General features: G+C 39.6%; 1 protein-coding gene across 1 annotated transcript in view; it reads right to left on the bottom strand.

The window, feature by feature from the left end:
* The window catches only part of SCUBE1 (signal peptide, CUB domain and EGF like domain containing 1), a 194,651-nt gene that overhangs the window by 129,401 nt on the left and 45,089 nt on the right, over positions 1-20,161 (bottom strand). The window contains exon 4 of the mRNA XM_014309410.2: positions 13,803-13,937. Within this exon, the coding sequence (XP_014164885.1) occupies positions 13,803-13,937 (135 nt within the window). The remainder of the gene's footprint in view (positions 1-13,802; positions 13,938-20,161) is intronic.

Here is a 20,161-nt window from a genome sequence, read left to right as displayed (position 1 = left end):
ACCCTGGTATGTGCACTAATTTGCTAACTGCTCTGTGGCTTCAATCCAGCAAAACACTTAAGCACATGAATAGTCCCAACAACAAAGGTCTGAAAGACTGCCCATACATTAAAGTAAATTGCAATGTAGGCACAAGCCTCTCTCTTGCTTTCATTAAAGCCTGCAAAACTCAGTGAAGAAAATCAATGCTGCCTCCCTTGGGTATAGCAAGCAAGGAGTGGGGTCACAGCAGCCGCTTTCAAGGATAGCTTAGGCAAATGTATTTACGGAATGCATGTGTATTTGTACATGCAAATTTTAAATATACATACACTGGTGGTATAACACTGTTTTCTAGGCCAAAAGGAAGAAAAAAACACCAAACCCAGCTTGTTTTCTAGTTGAAATACAAAAGGGCTATTTAGCTATGAAAAAACTTCCAAACTTTTTACTGGACTTGCTTTTATGGTTAGACAGTTTGCCATTCTGTGCAAACAAAATATGTTGCTGTGTTTTCCCTGAGTTTAGTTCAGAAGAGGAATCTGAATAAAATGTCAGCCTGAGCCATGGATTGTAGCTTACACAAAACAAATGTCAGGGTTCAAGCGGGTATGATGATAACATTTGGTGGGGGCACAAGGGAGAGAGATGAGTGATTCACAGTCTGGAAGGCAATATTGCAGGGTCTAGGTCAGGGGAGAAGTGAGAGCTGCTCAGGAAGGATGGGTGTAGCATGGGGATGATGAATATTTTGCCATTTGAGAAAAGTTACCTGCGATCAGAACATTTTCTGGTTACCTCAGGGGACAAAATCCTGAACAACAATATTACCAAAAGGAGCATTTTAAAGCATAGTTATAATTTCTGGTTTTACTGTCACTAGCATTTACATTCCTCTTGCTTCTCTGTTCAAATGCTAGGACCAGCACCTAACACAGACACACAGTGGACATTTGTAGGCAAATACATCTTCCTCAAAGCAGCAAATTTGATCCCATTCCTGTCACAAATGGTTAATTTTTTTTCTGGGGCACTCAGCATCAGATTTCATGTGGAGGCACCTGAAATAGCAGTCCTATGTTATTAGCCATTTAAGACCAAATGCTATCAAGAACACAATGAGTGGAAGTCTAATCTGCAAGTTGTACTTCAGAGATGAATGAAATGTTTACAGGGCAATAGTGGTGTGAAAGTGGAAGAACCTGCTTCTCTCAGAACTCTATATGCTCTGCTGGCACATTCAGGGTGAGAAATATCCAATGTGTACACAAACCACACTGCTGCTGTCACATCATTGCTCTTTTTCTGTGCATTGAGGCTTATTTAGCATCACAGTATAGTTTCTTTACCCTAACACTAGCAGACTCTCTTCTGTGCCAAAGCGAAGAGCATCACCTGTTTATAGCCCTGCTCTTATTAACATAATAATCATTAGTAGCATTTGGGAGTTGTAGGCTGTGTAATTGCTCTGCAAGTATATTCTTCAGGACTGAATTGCCTTTAATCTACTTAGTACCTCTTGGTTTCTTTCTTGCTTTTTACTCTCTATCTCACAGCTCTGTATAGAATCTAGAGTCACTTCTCTCCTATAGTTTGGTGAAATGATTTGCTATTTTTTTCTGCAGGAAGTGAATTGTAGCACAGTTATTCCTGACTTTCTCTACCTGAGCAATGGTACAACCCAAAGAAATAATGATGATTTGCTTCACCTTCTGATTCAATCTCTGCTGTTGGCAGATGTTCACAGTCTGGAGATGCCTGTTCAAATCCTACTGAAACTGCTGGGACTCTGTGAGCTTCAGAACCAGTTTGATCAGGCTTGGATCTCATCTCCACTTCAGAGAGAGCACTACAGCACTGACTAGAGCAGTCTTTGGCCTCTCTAGATTTCATAGGCTAGAAATGCTGTATTATTTCATCCTAGTCACCATGTATACACTAATTGGTGTTCCATTTCTTATAAAGAGCAAGGAGGTGAAAAGATAGAATGAGTGAAGATGGAGATGCATTGGCAGAACTGCACATGGAAATAAGCATGAGATCTGCTAGCAGCATATCTGGTTTGTAGCAATCCCTGGCTTTAATGATTTAAGTAAAGAAAGGTGAAGAAAATCCTTAGGAATCCACAAGCTGTTTGCCAGAGGTCAGCAGAAGACTAAACAGAGTGCAGTCAATAGCGTTGCGCTTGTGAGAACACAAAAAAATAGAATTCTTCTTGATAAAAAGCTGTATTTGATTTCTATACTTTGATGAAAAGCATCAGCTAAACACTAAACATGGATTTTAATTTGGGTGGTATTTATTGGTGGTCAAAGTAAGCAGAAAAAATTAGCAGTGATTTTCCTGACATCATGCCGTATTGGAAAGCAAGGAAAACCTGGTTCTGCCTGTAAATAGGACTTGTGGAAGTCCAAAGAGAGAATAAATATGAAAAAGGAAAAATGAGATGTCCTTCAACACAGCCACACTTTTGATTACAAAGTTGTTTTTGAGACAGCTCAACTTTGTATAGCTCAGCACAGAAGCATCTCCATGAAATGAGTCATGAAACACACTAAGAGAAAACAAGCCCTTTGCAGGCGTTTTGGAGGAAATGAAGAAACAAAACAACCCCAAATATATTTAACCAAATGACATATAAATAAGACAGCTAATAGGAACAAGTGAATTTGATGGACATTCAGAAGTGCTACTACATATACACTAGAGCTAGGTTAAACAAATCCACAGTCCGGACAACAGGAAAATTCCTTTAGTCACCTAATATCCCTTTTGCATAAAACCAACAAAAACAACATAAAAACCACAAAAGACCTCTTCTGCTCCCACCAGGGAGGATCTTTAAGATCCTTTTAAAGGCTCTAATTACTGAGTATTACAACTGGTGTTCTTTGACTTTATTGTTTTTCTGGCATTTTACTTTGCTGTGAGACTGCTTTATGGAGCATTTTGGCAGCTCCTGATAGGCAATCCTCCAGATTAATTCAGTGTTCATTGGGCCAATAAGTGGTCAGCTTCTCTGAGAGACAGCACAGAATGACAGTTCACTATCTCCTTCTGGGAATTCTAGGAAGATTGAACAGCACACGGTATTCTGAACTAATGCCGGATGCTCAAAAGTCCTGTTTAGATCTACACAAGCAGCATTTTCAAAATAAATCTCCAGGGAAATGTACTACTCAAGAGTCAAGTATGAGACACAGATTAACTTAGGAAACTACAAATCCTGCTTTAAAACAGCTCATTATAGTTTTGTTTGTATTTTTATGATATGTTTTTCAGACTCAGATTAGAGCAGAACAATTAAATAACCATTAAGTAAGCATTTAGGCCAAATGATAGCGTTTCCTGGGAAGCTTAGAGGGAGCTCAGAAAGCATTTTGTCTGGAAAGGTGAGGAGCAGAATCCCAGTCCTGGAGAAGAGCAGGCAGACAAACAGCTGCTGCTCAGCCAGGCCAGTTTCACCTCCAGCACTGCCTGGATGTACCCTTCAGCAGAGCTAGCAGGACCCTTTGGGTTTGTTCTCCTCATTTTTTTCCTGCAAAGCTCCCCCAATACTGAAATATTTCATCTGTGAAAGGAAACTGGATTCAGAGACACTACCAGGAGCACCATCCTGTACCCAGCAAATCAGGCTCCATGTTTGAGTTGCTCCTTGCAACAGCCTCTCCTCCCGATGTGAGGCTTCATGGATTCTCAGTGCCATAAAACAGCCACCCACAGAGGCAGACAAGGCTGCCGAAACACCACTTCCACACACTGCCAAGGACAATGTCTCCATGCCTAAATGTTTCAGAGGTTTGAAGTTTGGGGTTTTAATAATAATAATAGTAATAGTAATAGTAATAGTAATAGTAATAGTAATAGTAATAGTAATAATAATAATAATAATAATAATGCTGCCCCCACAGAAAAATCAGCTACTTCAGAGAACAAAATCTGGCTTAGTGAGAGAATACACTTCTTTCAAAAGTAATGCTGGCAACATTTTGTTGGCTTGTTCAGGTGGTTGTATTCCTCCTCACTTCTCAGAACCTCTCAATTTCCAATGTCAATTTTACTGCCTTCCCAGTACAAAGGCACAGTGCAGAGAGTCAGCAGTCATCCTGAATTTCAGTGAGAAGTCAAGATGCCTGATACCATCAGAATTTATTCAGTTTACAACACTGAGCCAATAGAGAACAAAGAGAACAAAAATGTGGGAAGGAAAGGCGGGAGAGAACAGGATTTGTGATATCCACTGTTATCCACTGGGTTCCCTGTGCTACATTTTGACCTCCAAACATGTACACATAATTCATCAATCACTGATGTTAAAGTGCATCAGGGATGAAAGATAAATTAAATAACAGACCAAAAGAATGGGGTTCAGGGTATCTGCATTCTATTCATAGTAGGAGCGTACATAAAAACAGACACTCGGCTTAACAAAACAGATTTGGTGAAATCAACACAGTGTCAGTTAAACTGCACGTACTGACAAATGATCCCTTCACAGGTTTTCTGGAAAGTTCTTGTGATTTCTACAGCCTTCTGGTGTAACTCTAGGCAAATTATTTAACTTTTCTGTCCCTCACATCTGTAAGTTACAGCACATAGTGTAGGTCCTCTTTCAGAGTGGAGGTAGTTTCTGTAAAGTCCTGCGATATCTTCTAGACAATTAGTGATTAGAAAAGCAAATAATTAGTAGTTCACTTCTGAAGAAGCAGAAGGAGAAGAAATACACAGCATAAGATCATGCACATTCCTGCTTCCCCATCTTGGCATTTGTAGCCTTACAAAGAAATGTCAGTTTAAATAACCAATTGTCATTACACTAAATACTGAAATGTCAGCGCTGATCATGTGGATTTCTGTTAAAAATTAATGTTTTAGCAAGAAGGCTCTTAGCTTTGGCCTTTCTAGCACTTTGCAGTTTGATAGGGATTGAAGATAGCAGCTATTTTCCCATCCTCTGCCCATGTAAAGTGTAGGCAGAAAATCTGCCAGCTCTGGTAAATCAGCAGTGTAACACAATGCTTGCAGCACCGAAGTGGATAACACAGGCTTACATGGCATGTGCAGTGATTTAGCAAGCTATAAACACAGAGAACTTTTAAAGAAGGTACTCCATATCAAAGGGGGCCAAAAGTGTTGTGGCTTTTACCCCAAGGTGAATGTTTTATGATGGAACAAGAGAAGAAAGATTACTTGCAGCTTCTCAGCCCTGATAAATCAGGCACAGCCTTTGGAAAATGATTAGTCATACTATGCATGGTGCACAAACCCTAGGTTAATTGATTTGCTGCACAAGCTCAATGCTTTTATCAATAATGAACATAGTTCAGATGCTCTCCTCCCCCTGTTACACTTAACACCTCTGTTTCTGCATTTCAGGAATCCTGGGAGCAGCAAAGCAGGGAAATCATCCTGATGAGTTGCTCATGATTGCAGGTTGACTTTGCAATCTCAGCACACAATCCATTCCACTGAGGAAAAAAAAAAGATTCCAAAGACACTGCTACCATGACTGTCCTGTGACTATACTGTGGCTTATTCAAGAGAGAAGTCACCTAAATGAAAACTCTAAGGGAGTAGATATTGGAAAGAAATGTTACTGGTGGGACGGGGAATTAAGGAGAGAAAAGAAGTATGGATTTTCACCTTACGTTGTTTCTCACTCTTCATTTTCTATCTATTTTCCTCCTCTTCACCTCATTCCCACTTGGCTGGCTGTTTCTCTTCCTCTTCCTCTTATTTTCTGTTTGTCTTACATACCTTTGTCTCACTCCCTTCTTTTTGTTTCCTCTTAAAAATATTTCATGGTGTTCCTACAAAGTTCCTGCTATGAAAGCATTCACAGTGACTTCTAAGGTATAAAATTTAACAAAGCATGCAAGTATTCTTAGGCTTAAAATATACATGACTATTAAATATATGCATCTCCCTTCTTATTTCAATTAACTCCTAAATTAATTCAGAATAGCTCAGAGCAACCTCAAACACAACTACATGGAACTGAATAATTAATAGAACCAATGAAATGCATGCCACATACAGGAGGCTAACAGTTTTTATGAACAGGTATTTGCTATTCATATCACATGGTCTGTGACTGATTTCTCTACACAGTGAAAAACACAAGCCATGCATTGACTACAGCAGGTATGAAAGATGCTGAGCATCTTTACATAGTACTCAGAGCAGGCCCTGCATTCAGAGAAAGACACATGACAAATAGAACATATGGTATATACTTAAAACAGAGTCCATTTGTTGTGCTATGTGTGGATGCAAGCTTTTTTCCTGTACGCTCTGGCTTAATATTCTTCCCAGATCTTTCTTACCTGATGTTTCAGTCAACTGGATGCTAGAGGCCTTTAAAAAACATGTCAGTTCTTTTATTTAGTATAATCTTCCTATATTCAAAGTAGACAGTATGAACAGAACATTGGTTCACTTCCAATGCTATTGAATGATTGAGTGTGAAAGCCTCTTTTGCCTATTTTCTCTAAATTTTTTTCTTAAGGTCCTGCTTTCCAGTGTGTTTTCCCATTCGTGCATGTAGTTTTCCCATCCTGTCAGCACTGCCAGTCACTCAGCTGCTGAGCTCCTGCCTGCTTGCTGCACTTTCTGTCACACAGGTGTGGAGAGATTTCTGATCTGACTTACAAATCCTGTGCTGCCCCTGGCAAGCTGGCTGGCTGTCATGCTGCTGCAGGCTGTTTCAAACAGCTGCTCCTTCCAAGAGCGCCTCCAGCTTAACTTTCCCCCTTTAGTTTTCATCCTTTCCACACCAAAAGGCACTGGCGACGGAGCCATGCAGAAACAATGACTGTACCATTAAACTATTTCAGATTCTTGCTCACTGAGAAATTACCTGCATGTCCTAGTTTATCACTTAGTCATATTCAACTGTGCATTTACTGTTCAAGCACTATATCCATATGACTTCTAGATTACCTACCAGCTGATGTTTCCTAGCTCATCTTGGCTATGATTTTTTTAGCGTTGATTTGTTTTCTGGTTTTTTTTTTTAATATTTATGCCTGTTCTGATCAGTATTCTTAAATCTGGTACCTGTTGAAGCACAGCTTCTGGACAACACTCTTGGAATTCAATTCCAGATTTTGGCAAAATCTGGACATCTGCTCTTGTTCCTGAGTGTTGGGAGACTTTTTCTTTGAGTTTCAATTAGCTCCTGACTATTGTATCTTCATAACTGTTACTTTTCTAGTGCATTCAATCTCAGCTGAAGCAAAGCAACAATAGGTATTGATTACTCAACAAAATTTGGTTTTCTTTCTGAATTAAAACGAATTCAAAGTCCCAGAAAATTTTGAAACACAAGATTTTTCTTTTGGAAGGCAAGTGAGCTAAAAAACCAAAGCAGAATGTGCAGAGACTTGGTCCCATTTTGCTGAGTGAAAGTATGATATGAATCTGAATTGGTCCCTAGGAACTCAACACAGGACTGCAATCAACTTTACTTGGCTGTATTTAACTCTGCAACTTGGGATATACTGAAAATCTATCTTGATTTCATGTCACATAACATTTTCTCACATCCTGGTTTCTGTCTGGACTCCTCTGAGCAATAGAACTGCAGCTGCTCTCATGGATGGGATCTCTCCTGCAGTCCAGACACAGTCTTTGACGATACTATAATATTTACACCTCAATTCTCTTACATATAAATGGAAGACTGCAGCCTCAGGTTTCAGATGCATTTAAAATTTTTGTAAGCCAAAAGTAGCATGCCTTTGTCTCCATCCTAAGCATTTAAGCTGACATTTACTGAAGGTCCTATGTGAAAAGCTAAGGGGAAAAAAATCAACAAAATAGTACTGAGAATTTTGATACTTAAAACTCTGCTTTTGCAGTTTTATTTGGACAGGCTTAGTTTTATTTGATAGTGTTTAGTCCTTAGAGGGCAGCTACAAAGAGGACGGAGGCTCTCTTTTTGCAAGGAGCCATAGGGAGAAAAGATAAAGAGCAATGGTTGCAAGTTGCACTGACCAAGGTTTTGTCAATCTTATGACCAAAGAAATACAGTTTTTACAATGAGAATGACCATTCAGTGAGACAACCTCCCCAGGGACATAGTGGAATCACTATCTCTGCTGATGGTGGTTTTCAGGATGTGACCAGACAGGGCACTATTTTCATTCAGGCTCCCTTTTCCACAGAAGGCTGGAGGTCCTTTCCAACCTGGGCTGTTCTAGGATCCTGTGAGACTACTTACTATCACATCTAGCCCTAAACTTTCACCTAAAACTGATTTTGTGATTCTATGATGATTACTGCTTTTCCTTACAGCTGAACCTAAGTCAGGCTACACTTAAACTGGTTTTACACCAGTTTCATTTCACTAGTCCCAGTCATAAATCATTTGTGTATGAAAGGAGGTATTTTCACTTGTTGCATCTTCCTTCCAGACAAACTAAAACCTCTTTCTATTCCAGAGGAATAGAGAAAGAAAATACAAGGTACCCTCCACACAGGCTGCAGGAGCAAAGAATCCTGGTAATTTTCGTGGGTTATACACAGTTTTAGAAAGTTATACATTTCTAACAGGGCACAGTGAGATTTCGAATAGCTTTTCTATATCTATATCTCCTATAATCTGTGAAAGATAATAAATTTAATGTTTTATTCTAAATGTATCATGGGAACACGTAAAGAGACAAGTTTCAATTACACTTAGGTCATAATGTGTGCAGTTTTAGGAAAAGGCTTCCAAGATCACGCTAAGTTTGTCCAGATAAAACTGCTGCTGTCTGAAATGCTTTCTTTTTATTTTATCTATGAACTGATTTCCTTTATAATTTTTTTTTACATATATTCCTTTACAATCATATTAGGATTCCAATTAAAAAAGACAAATAGGATTGTTCTGTGAATGGGATGCCTGCACTCATGGTAGCCACGGTGAAGCATATTCAGGCAGAGTAATTTAACTGGTTACATCATCATGGAAGAGCTTTCATAGCTGGGATGAGAAACTTGTACTTCACAAAGTCTGGAACAGTGCTGGCAACAATTATTTAAAGGTCCCTTCCACATGAATTTAAATATGAAGAGATTATTGTGCTTTCTGTAGAAAAAACACCTCTGTCCTCTAAAGTGCTTTGCAGAAATTCTGAGTCACAATAACCTTCTTGCCCAGAGCCCCACAAGGGATCAGCACCAGAGATGGGAATAAAGAATCCCAGAATCCCAACTGTAATACCTCCTTCAGTGACTGGGCACAGTGCTTCCTCCCAGGGAGTCCTAACACATTATTCTACCACTACAAAATTGCACTGAACTAAGAGAAAACATGAAGAATAAAAATAAATCTTGGAAAATAGGAAGGAAAAAAATTGAACAAAGATGGCTTTGTAATCCTCAGAAGAAGAAACTCAGTAGTTTGATGACCAATGGACTCCTATGCTACTACTGCAAAATTAACAAGGGTTTAACACATAATCAAGTTTAACAAGTTTCTGTGTATCAGCAAAAGCATGATAAACCATTCCACAGGCTTGCTTAGCAAGTGCAAGACAACGTGGCTTACCACATTTCCTTTTCCTATGGGTCTAAACCTACACTTTTAGTTTAGAAAGAGATAAGCTGGTTTTGAGAATCTTGTTAAGTTGTGGTAGCTTGACTTTATGTCAAATTCCCTAACTCTGCTAAGGCTAATGGGATAAGGGGAGGTGAAAAAGGATTTCCTTGCTAAGCAGTGTTTAACAGACTTGAAAGTGACAGTGACAACTGTGTAAAAAGCTTTTTCACCACTTGATGAGAACACCATGATTTCAGCCTTCTATAGCCTGGTACTTCTCCACCTCTTCTCATCTCCACATGTAATTGCCACTCCTAGTTCACCTGCCTTTTCAGCCTACTTGGTACTTGCTATATAAAACCATTGGCAGTGAATGATGAGCAGACATAAGACATAGTTATTAATATAACTATGCCAGATGTAGACATCCAAGGGATGAAATCTAAAGGGGCTGAAGTATTCCTAGCCACAGAGCTCCTGAAGTATGTTGCTTGTAGGTAAAAACCCTTTGTGCTTTAGGAGACTTGCCCCTGGGTGTGGGGCTCAGCTGGGAATTTGGGTAGGTGAGGCAGTTTGAAGCCAGGGCTCCTGCCCACAATGCCTTATGTAGTTGTAACACAAATGGGATGTACCCAAGCCTTCGCTGAGTTCACTCTGAGCTTCAGTGGAGATACAGGCACTCTGTCCATTTTGTCTGTCTACCTACAGGCACAAGTCTACTTTAATACTTTTTAAGCCCAATTTAGATTTGTCACCAGCTTTCCTAAATTGGGATTTTAAGGATCTGCCCCCAAGGCTTTTTTGGAATTAGGGCTTTTGTTTTATCATCAAATTCAGTTAAAACGTGCTGTAACCCACTAACCTGACTCGGTCACAGCTAGTGTACGATAGTGACCTCTACATTTATTAAACACATGCTCCCTCTGGAGCTGGAGATGATACAGTCAGTAACACCTGTTTAATTCAGGTTTCTCTTTAAGTCATGAGGAAACACACGCAACCTTGTCTCTGTTATGATTCCCAGTGTTCATACCCACTCATGCAATTAAGATATACAAAGATAAACAACTGATAAGTTCTCCATAACTTCTACAATCTATTCTCCCAACCATTCTCTCTCCCTGTTCTTGCCAGCATTATTGCGAGCAAACTAGCACTGAAATCTGACTCAGCAAAGCAAAGTTAAGTTTTATGCAAAAACAAATGAGGTAAGTTGTACTGGGCATAGCATCCTCCCAAAAGATACTGGGACTAAACAAAAGAAATCAGTTGAAGACAGTGAAACAATGCAAATGCTGGGACACCAGGGTTTGCTCTGACTTTAATGTCAGCTTGGCCTCCCACTAGTATAAAATTATTATTTCTCTGTGGATCATTAATCCTTTTTGTCTACAAGAGATAATAACACTCTTGGATGACAAGCCAATGTGTCATTTGAGAAACAAGAACACAAACCCCCATCATGAGCTGCAATATGCTTTTAACCACAACTTGTGGGTAGGAGCACATCGACACAAAACACCCCAAAAACACTGGGACAAGCACAGTGCATCTCTGTAAGCAGAGAAAATTCACAGAGCAGCCCTCAATTTTAAGGAGGATGTCTCTTATTGGAAGACACCATTCTTTTGCCTGCTAAGTGCAAAAAGGGATGTATTCCTTCCTCTGCTCTACTCTCAACATCCAAAGCCCTTTTTAAACTCTGAAACCACACCATGACTTGAATGTGCTGGTGAGCTCCAAGCACGTGATCAGTACCAGCTCTGCTGGTGCCTGAGATGGGTGAGCTGGGCCTGCAGACAAGGCATCCTTAGGCTCGGTGCTGCTCCCCCACTTTTGAATACATCGCAACTCCAATCATCTCCTAAACACCTTGCAATGCTTCTGCCTTTTTTCCCAAGGCATTTGAAAACAGGAGGGGAAAGGTGGCAGCAAACTGCATGAAGAGCCTTGTGGCCAATGGTTTGAGACTAGCTGAGTCCTTGGAGAGACTTTAGGTAATGTTCTGGACACCAACCTTCTTTGACTGCACATGCATTTTACAGAGATAGAAATGCACCCACTCTGCAATGAATGGATCTTATTATGCACAAAGTCAACGAACTCACTAAAGGGCTTTGGCAAGTCAGGGCCTTCGTGTTTGGATTGCAGTGCTGGCTGCATGGGGTGCCTTTGTCCACTCCAGCCCTGTTTATCAACAGAGGCACAGTCACAATATAGCCCTGGCACCATTCTGGATAAATACATTGACGTGTATTTTTGTGTTTCAACAGTTTCTGTAGCAGCGCTTACAAGTGAGAGCTGTGAAAGCAAGTAAACACAGATATTAAAAAAGTCATTTGCTTTCTCACCATGCATGTTTACTGTTTGCAGTTCAGGCACCTCTGGCAAGTGAGAGAGATCATTTCATCTCAGTTCCTTCCTCCAGCATACCCACCTGATGTATTTCTGTTAGGGGATCATGACACTGCAGTGTAATGTTTGCTGTTATTGTAAATTGACACTTTACTTTTGAGAAGTTGCAAACCATTTGTTCATAAAATACACTGCAATTCCCACTTGTCTATTTGGTAGTTTGCTTGGTTTTCTCCAGATCTAAAACAATTTTAAGATAATGCTTCAAATTAAACATCCATGACTTCTATGACATTTTCTTTGTAAACAAGTTAACACAAATATATTTTCCATGCATATTTATTATATGCTCACAGCAGTCAGTATTCAAATCCACTCCCCTAGTCTTTCTGACAAACTAGTAATCCTCACTGCCATAAAAGCACACCCTTTTCCTGCCATGAAACTATTCCTTAGAATAAACTTCTGCCTTTAGAGTCTCATTTTTCATTTATTTCATTAGTTTCCATCTCAGATAACTAGATTCTTTTTTTATTACAGCTGGGAATTTTTATAATGTGCAAATTGAAATAATGGTTGTAGTGCAGTACTCTGCAAGTGCTTTTCATTAAGCCTCCAGCAGCTATTCCTTGCTCTGTTGGATATCTCTGTGTCAGGGTTCCTTTATGGTGGACAGAAATCTGGACAATTTAGGTTTAAAGAATGACAAAAAAACCCTATTAGATAACAACCTCAAACATGCACTGGTTCATGTAGCTTAATTGCATATTCTTGTCATAATCAAAATACTTAAACTTAATAATCATGCTAAAAAGCAGACCTGTCCATAGTTATATATATTCCACAGTTATATATATTCCATACTTTCATGATTCTGAAAGTCAAAATCACTACTTGTCATTACAATTCTGTTTAAGCAGACACACAGCGCCAGAAACACATCTACATTTCTGAGATGCTACGTTGTAGCAAAACAACGTTTTGCTTTCTTATCAACAGAATGACTAAACTCATACTCTGTATTCAAGCATGATTTTCTGGTTAGCATTAGTCTCTAAAAATAGCTCAGAAGCATTTGTGTGGCCTTTTGAAATTTACAGCACTGTTGATCACCAGTCTCATCTTGCTACTTTGTCATTCTGTATTGCTTATTGGTAAATGAGTTTGCTAGCATATCTTCCCACTGCTTCCAGGGTCACAGAAGCCTGAATGAACACTGAGAGAATCCACTTAATTGCCAAGATTTATGACTATGTTGTTTTCTTTTCTCCCTTTCCACTCAAACTTGTCTTCCATGTCTGACATCCATAGAAAAGGAAAGCTGCTTATTCTAGTCCAAAACAGCAGCAGACAAGGACCACAGTTCTTCAGGGATTCCTTGTTTCTATTGCTAGTGCATAGGCAACAGAGAAACTGACTTTTAATCCACCCAAGGACAGGGTGCTGAACCACAGAAAATCCAGTGCAATATAGTATCAGCCGCAGTCAGTCTGCAATGAACTAATGAGCTACACAACTGGCAAAAAACCCCCACAATCTGTGTAATTTACAGAAGTAACAAGCTGCTTGTTTGGAGTTAAGATACCATGCTTTCTAAGGTGAAACACAGGTGCACCATTATCCAATAAACAGATTTTTAAGTTCTGGAAACTCAGAACCAGAAAATTACTATTTGAAAATCTGTCTCTGGCTACACAAAGAGTCTGCTGTGTGAACCAAGTATAATTTGTGTGTCAAACCAAAGCCTGTCTCTCTGTCTTATTTATGGCTCTGCTACAAGTTTGGCTAGCAGAGGAATCAATCAAATCCAACCAACCAGTAAAATGATTTTGAGAACTGTGAAGATTTAAAAACAAAAAACCCAACAAACCCCAAGTTTCAGCTTTTCTGATTGAACATGATTATTCTAAACAGCACATTTTACCCACTGAAAACTTACCAATGGAGCGATGAATGCAGGTATGTTGGTTATCACTCAGAAAAAAGCCCTCTTTGCACTGACATTCGTAGCTGCCCATAGTATTCACACAAATCTGCTGGCACCCTCCATTGTTATCCAGACACTCATCAACATCTAGAAGACAGAAGGAAAAAGAAATTCAAGGTAATGCACAGATTCAGAATACAAATCTGAAGAGTGAGGAACACACAAAAAGGCACGCTGTAAATTAAGCTAATGAAGATTACCCAAATTAGTTAATCCAAATTAATCCCTCTAATTATTTTTCCTGTATCCTAGGGTTGAAGTTGATGTGAAAAAAAAAGCCAAAACAAAACCCCAAACAGTGGGGAGAGGAATCTCCCTAAGTCTTCATGTATTCTGAGCTGCAAATTGATTTCCAGTGCACAATGAACATGAATAACCTAAAAAGGCTGTGACCCCATCTGCCAAGTGTGCTGTTGCACTCTGTCATTCCCACTTCACTTGGAAAGACATACTTCAGGTCTACAGTAACTTCTAGTATGGATAGCAGGCAAACACAAAGGGTATTACTGGGTGAAAAGAGTCTTTATAGAGTTCTGGTCTTGAACAGAACAGCATGTTTCAATTACTGGAGTCATAACCCCCTACTTTGTCAGTTTGTTTAATGTTGTTTAGTGAAAAGAAGACTTCTTAAATCTAAATGTTCTATGTCTGTATTGTCATTTTAATAGGCAAATATATAAAACCACAAAGGCAGCATTAGCTACTGGCTGTTTTGAGGGCCTATGCTCCATCGCTTCTCTTTGGCGTAACTGTTTTTAGGCTGTAGTGTTTAACAGATACCTATGTATCAGCACTGCCACTATTAGGTATCTGACCCGCCTTCAACTTTGCAATTTTCCTGTTTTGCTCATGAAAATGAGTCATATCTATTTTTTGCTTTTTTATTGCCACCTGAAAATTCCATGCTTTCCTTTTTTATGAAGACTCTTCAGCCAGTTAAGATATTTCACAGTATGTGCCAACATGTCGGCAATGGAGTTGGTGTGTGTTTTGCTTTCATTTTATTTTTGGAAGAGGCAAAAAAACCACAACAAAGCTAAATGATCCACAACACTCCAAACCTCAGAAAAGCTGGCATAGCTCCTGCAGAAATTAATTCCACCAGGAGTGGCCACAACACAGTAAGGTAAACCCAAGCTGCTCTCAATGGTACTGTTGCAAGCAAGGCCAGCTCCAGGCAGCTCTGAATGCAGGGCTGGGCCTGAGCTCCAGCAGCTTGCTCAGCTATTGCTGTTTGTGCTGCCTTCATGTGACAGCAGTTGTAGCTCTTTCTCACAGAGAAAAAAGCTCTGGGGTAATTTACAGCAGCACCCAGGGAAACCAGGCAGTCTCATTCTGTCTTGAGCTACAATGTAAGTGTGTAGACAGTCCTCCTTTTTTTTATTTACCCGGAAAAGTTAAGTGCTAACAACTCAAATTTTCTGTATCAAAATCCCCCCTGCCCTCAGTTCTTCCTCTTTTCCAGATGTGAACATTTTCACGACCCAATCAGAGATTTTGGGAGTGTGTAGGAAAAGGGAAAGTGAAGACTTTCCTTGCCTACCCCCGCACAAGAAGGAAAATAAATAAATAATCTTGGTTAGACCCTTCCTCTGTCAGTCAGCAGACCTTGCTGCCCTATCAGTGCCAACTCAAACTTGCTCCTTCAGAACAGCAGTCTGGAATCTAGATTCTCCTTTTCGGAAAATTAGCTGAGCCCTTACTGAAGGAAAGTCTCAGCTGGTACATGCACAAACCCCAAATTATGCTACAAAGTATGTGGTCTTCCCAGAGCTCTGTTTATGGTATCACAAAGTAACTCATACAGTTGCCTTTCAACTCTCATGAATACTCTGAAACGAATGCAATGATTTGGAAACTTTTTTTTCTGCTCTTGATAGCAAATGCTAATCACTTACCATTTCCATAATGAGATCAATTTCTCACTAAGCCCTAAATCCATATGCTAGAATAAAATTATTACAATCAAAACTCTTTAAAGAGATTTTCTATGGGGAATTTCTTCCAATTGTGTTCAATTGCTACTCTCAAAATTATTTTAGTACACATTTATGAAGGACTTGAAGAAAGCAAACAGCTGGGATCTAGGAATATTCTACACCATAGATATGCCTTGCAATGGATCTTGGCCTGAGGGTGCAGGATTTACATGTTCTCAGGTCTCAGTCCTGAGATTGGGTTAGACTTTTTGAAGCACTTTGAATTACTGCAGTCTTAAAGGGCTGTATTGCTTACTATTCACCACACCAAGCAATCTATTGGACATGGATGCCTGGAAAATATTTACTGAATTCTTCACTTGGTAAATTTTCTTTCCAATAAAGTCACTTTATGATCAACCTATCAGTTCATTAATAACCCAGTTGAGAGAACAGCATAAAATAGTCTTGTGAAGTTATGCAAGAGAACTCCATTGACTCCAAGAAGCTCAAGCTTTGGTAGATCTGGCAGAGTAATTCCTTAAGGTCTCTGAATTTTTTCAAATCTCATAAATGAAATACCTGCCCAAGGGCCTATTTCTTTTTTCATTGTGCAATTCTTATTCAGTGCAGCTCAATTTATCCACTTGAAAGTGTAAACATTGGTAGTGCAACATGGATGAGACTGAATTTAGGACCAGATTTTCTAGCGATTAAGTTCCACATAAACACCAAAATAAGCAGTCAGATTTTCAACACAGCTTTTTTTAGCTCCACTTTTGCTGGTTCTCTACATGCTGAACACGGCTGTTGACTGTTTTTAAAAAACTGAGAGTAGATTCTCAGGAGCTTTAATTGGTGCCAACTCTGTGTGACAGTTTATACCTGCACCCCAGGGCCTAAATCTGGAGATTTGAAAAAAGTCACTTATGGCATAAAAGTGACTCAAACACCTACTCTAAGCCCCAACTAAACCCATATTAAAAACTTTTAAATTTATTAAGGACAAATACAAATCTTACTTGGTTTATTACTCTATTCTTAATGAAACAGATTTTTTCTCTTCTTTTGAGCAATAGACAGGTCTTCTTTCATAAACTTTTACACAAAATCAGGTACCACTGATCATTCAGGATTGTCAGGAGACAATCATTCAGATTGTCTCTCTGAGGATGGCAGCCTCAAGGTAGAAGGAGCAAGCCTCCATTCCTTTAAATTGGCGTATGGAAAGTCAAATCCATATCCCAGCCTCCTTATAAGACAAAAGTTTCAGCTTGGTCTCCCCACCTGATAGTGTGCTGGTTCCTAAAGTACATTATCCAGTGCTCACAGGAGAGCTGAGTCCCAAAACCCAACTGATGCAGGAAGATTTCACCAAGTCTTTACAATCCAAACCCACTAAAGAATGTTAAATTATTCTCACCTGAGCTGAGCTCAGATGGTTATTCCACATGGCTACTCCAACCCTCATCCTCAGAAAGAGGATGAAGAACTAGTATAGAGTGAATACACATCCTTAAGCCATCCTCTGTAATGCTCATCACAAAGAACTGTCCTGTGATTCTGTTTGCCAAAGACAACTGCTGCTGGAAGCACCTAGAAATAGCTCCGTTTCCACAGCTCTTAGCTGCTCCTTACCAGCACAAATAAACAGCTCAGACGACCACCAGCACAAAAGCAAGAATTGCTGCTGCAGAATTTAGACCAGTGACAAACCTATGTCTGCAGGGAGAGGAGTGCCTGGACTTCAGAGTGGCCAATCCTCATCAAGGACAAGGGCAAGAGCCAGCTTAGGGAAAGGCTGGGAAAGGAGAAGGATCTTTCAACAGAGACAGAGAGATAATGGCTGCATAAATGCATACATATGTAGCTATATCTATATCTCTATATCAGAAGCATTATGCAAATGAATGCAGATTTCATTTTGCATAAGACCTCTAGCTTTTTGGCCCACTGCCTTCATACAATCAAACTTGTGTTCTGTACCTTAGTAAGATGAGATCCTCTGGAGAGTAGTAGTGTGGAACAGTATCAAAGGGTAGGAAATATTACAGTTGATAAAGATGAATGTTTTATGTATTAAATAAACAAATGTTTTCAGGTTCTCATTTAATTTATCTGATTAATTTTTCAAATTAACTTCACTGGTGTTTCACCCTGATCTGGCACAGAGCTTCCTGCAGTGTTTGGCCTAAAGAAGCTCTTTCAGCAAAGTGTCCTGTTTGGATACCATGGAGGGAGAAAGGTCTGCTAAGGGTACCTGAAACCAAAACCACGAGCAGGAAGATACAGAAGTGGAAACACTACGCAGAGTCAATGCCAGGAACAGTATGTCCACTGTTTTCTTCCTCCCCTGATCTTCTCTTCCTTCCTTCCTTCTGACATTTTTATGTCAGCATTTTCACGAACGCTTAAGACCCTCAGAAATCTGAGTCTTCAAAATCACCAAAGCATTTGAGAGCCATAGTAAAATGTACTTGCTGTTGCACCAAGGCTTCCAAAACCAGGATTTTGACTCATGATTTAAGGAGCTGATCCTGCTATTCTTTTTTCCTCTAAGCTACTCATAGAAACTTTTGGAAGATATCTCTTAGATGCCTATTTAACCAGTGCAGAACATTGTGACAGAGAGATGAAGAACTGATAGCAATACTGCAGACTTGTCTCAAATGTTAGCAACAAAACACCACTTGGGATATATTGCATCTGTAAGTGAAAATATTAGCAACCACAGGCTTGGAAAATGTAAGTGCCTGATTCTGGAATTTTAAAATCATTATATTTTGAATATTTCTAGTCAGACAGCTGGCTGAAAGTCTAAATAAAATTTTTAAAAATCACAGTGTTGGATTTACTACAGTCATAATTATACCACATCACACCTAGCCCAGCATTTTTGAAACTGTCCTTGTAGCTGATACTCAGGAGAAGACTGTAAAGATGGGACAATACCATTGCAGATATGTTCTCCCAGGTTTCAGCATCACACACCTATCAACTCTCCTAAATCACTTCCTAGACTATTTTCCTGCTGGGTCCTTCCTGCGTGATGTCTCTAATCCCCAATGAGCCCTACATGATGGGGCAATTACTTCTGCAATTCAATTATGAGATTTAATTTTATTATAAGTTTTGTAAAAAGGACATACTTTTCTTTATTTCTAAAATGCTACTTCATAGTCTGGATGAATGCCCCCAGATTCCATTACTCTGAGAAAGAGTAAATATTCATTCACTACTTGCTTTTTCTGCATTTTTCTTCATCTTACAAATCCCCCTTAGCCTCGTACCGTCTCTCTCATCTATTCTGAACCCTGAAGCACAGCAACACACAAATAAGATAATCACAGAAACAATTCAAATCACTTCAGTATATCATGTTTAAAACAAAATGTGTTCATTTCTGTGAGTTAACCTTTAATGACAGCAGCATTTGGAACACACTCTTCTCACTTCTCTAATCCTCCAAGTACCGTGATGCTCTGTTGGAGTGGGTGTCTTGGAAGATGGGATCTCAAGATACCCATGTAATCCCAAAGAGCAAATCTGGCATGTAGGAGTGGGATCAGATCAGAGGCTGCAGGCAGGTGCTCCTGCTGGAACGCTCCTACAAGCAGTGACATGCTGCGAAAGTAGGGAGGGTGATCCCTTCCAGCAGCTGAGGGGGCCATGGAAACAAGAATCACTGCTAATTGCAAGAGCTGCCAAACCATCTTCCTTAGATTGACTTCATATGAGCATGCAGGGAAGAGTATTAGAGGCAAGAGACATTGCTACCTATGTACACAGCATTTGTATCTCCAGAAGATCTGAAATCAGCCTTCATCAAAAATTTAAAAGCTGGGCCTGCATTCTCTGTCATTTGCACATGAAGCTAGATTCTACTTTTGTCCCCTCCTTTCAGAAACTGAAAAATCTGGTGAAGAAAAGGAGAAAGAGCACCACAGCTCTGAATTCAATGCTTCATTTACTCCCACAGTTGCAAAAATACTCACTAGAGCCCTTGGTGAGAAAAGATGCACTTGCAGAAGAGGGATCCTACAGTAGTCAATGTTTACTCAACTAGACATAAAAAACACCCCCTAAACCAACAAAAAGTGTGAAAACTACCTTTCCCCAAGAAATAAAGCACATTTTACAGATGGGACACATAAAGAAACAATCACAAGAATGCTCTTGGGTGATGAATACTACAATCATTCTTAAATAATTGATGAATTAATTGATCCCTAGAACCACTCTTTTCATATGTACAAGGATAGAACACTTAAAGTGATGGCTGCGATCTGTCCTGGAGAATTCAGTCTTTTGATGGGTTACAATCACCTATCTACTCCCACTCAGCACCCACTGACTGAGCTTCTTGTTTGCCTGCACAACTTGAAAAGGGTG

This window comes from Geospiza fortis, unplaced genomic scaffold, assembly GCF_000277835.1.
Source record: "Geospiza fortis unplaced genomic scaffold, GeoFor_1.0 scaffold164, whole genome shotgun sequence".
Classification (NCBI taxonomy): Eukaryota; Metazoa; Chordata; class Aves; order Passeriformes; family Thraupidae; genus Geospiza; species Geospiza fortis.
Note: the sequence above shows the minus strand (reverse complement) of the source record. Positions and strands in the feature narration are given on the sequence as shown.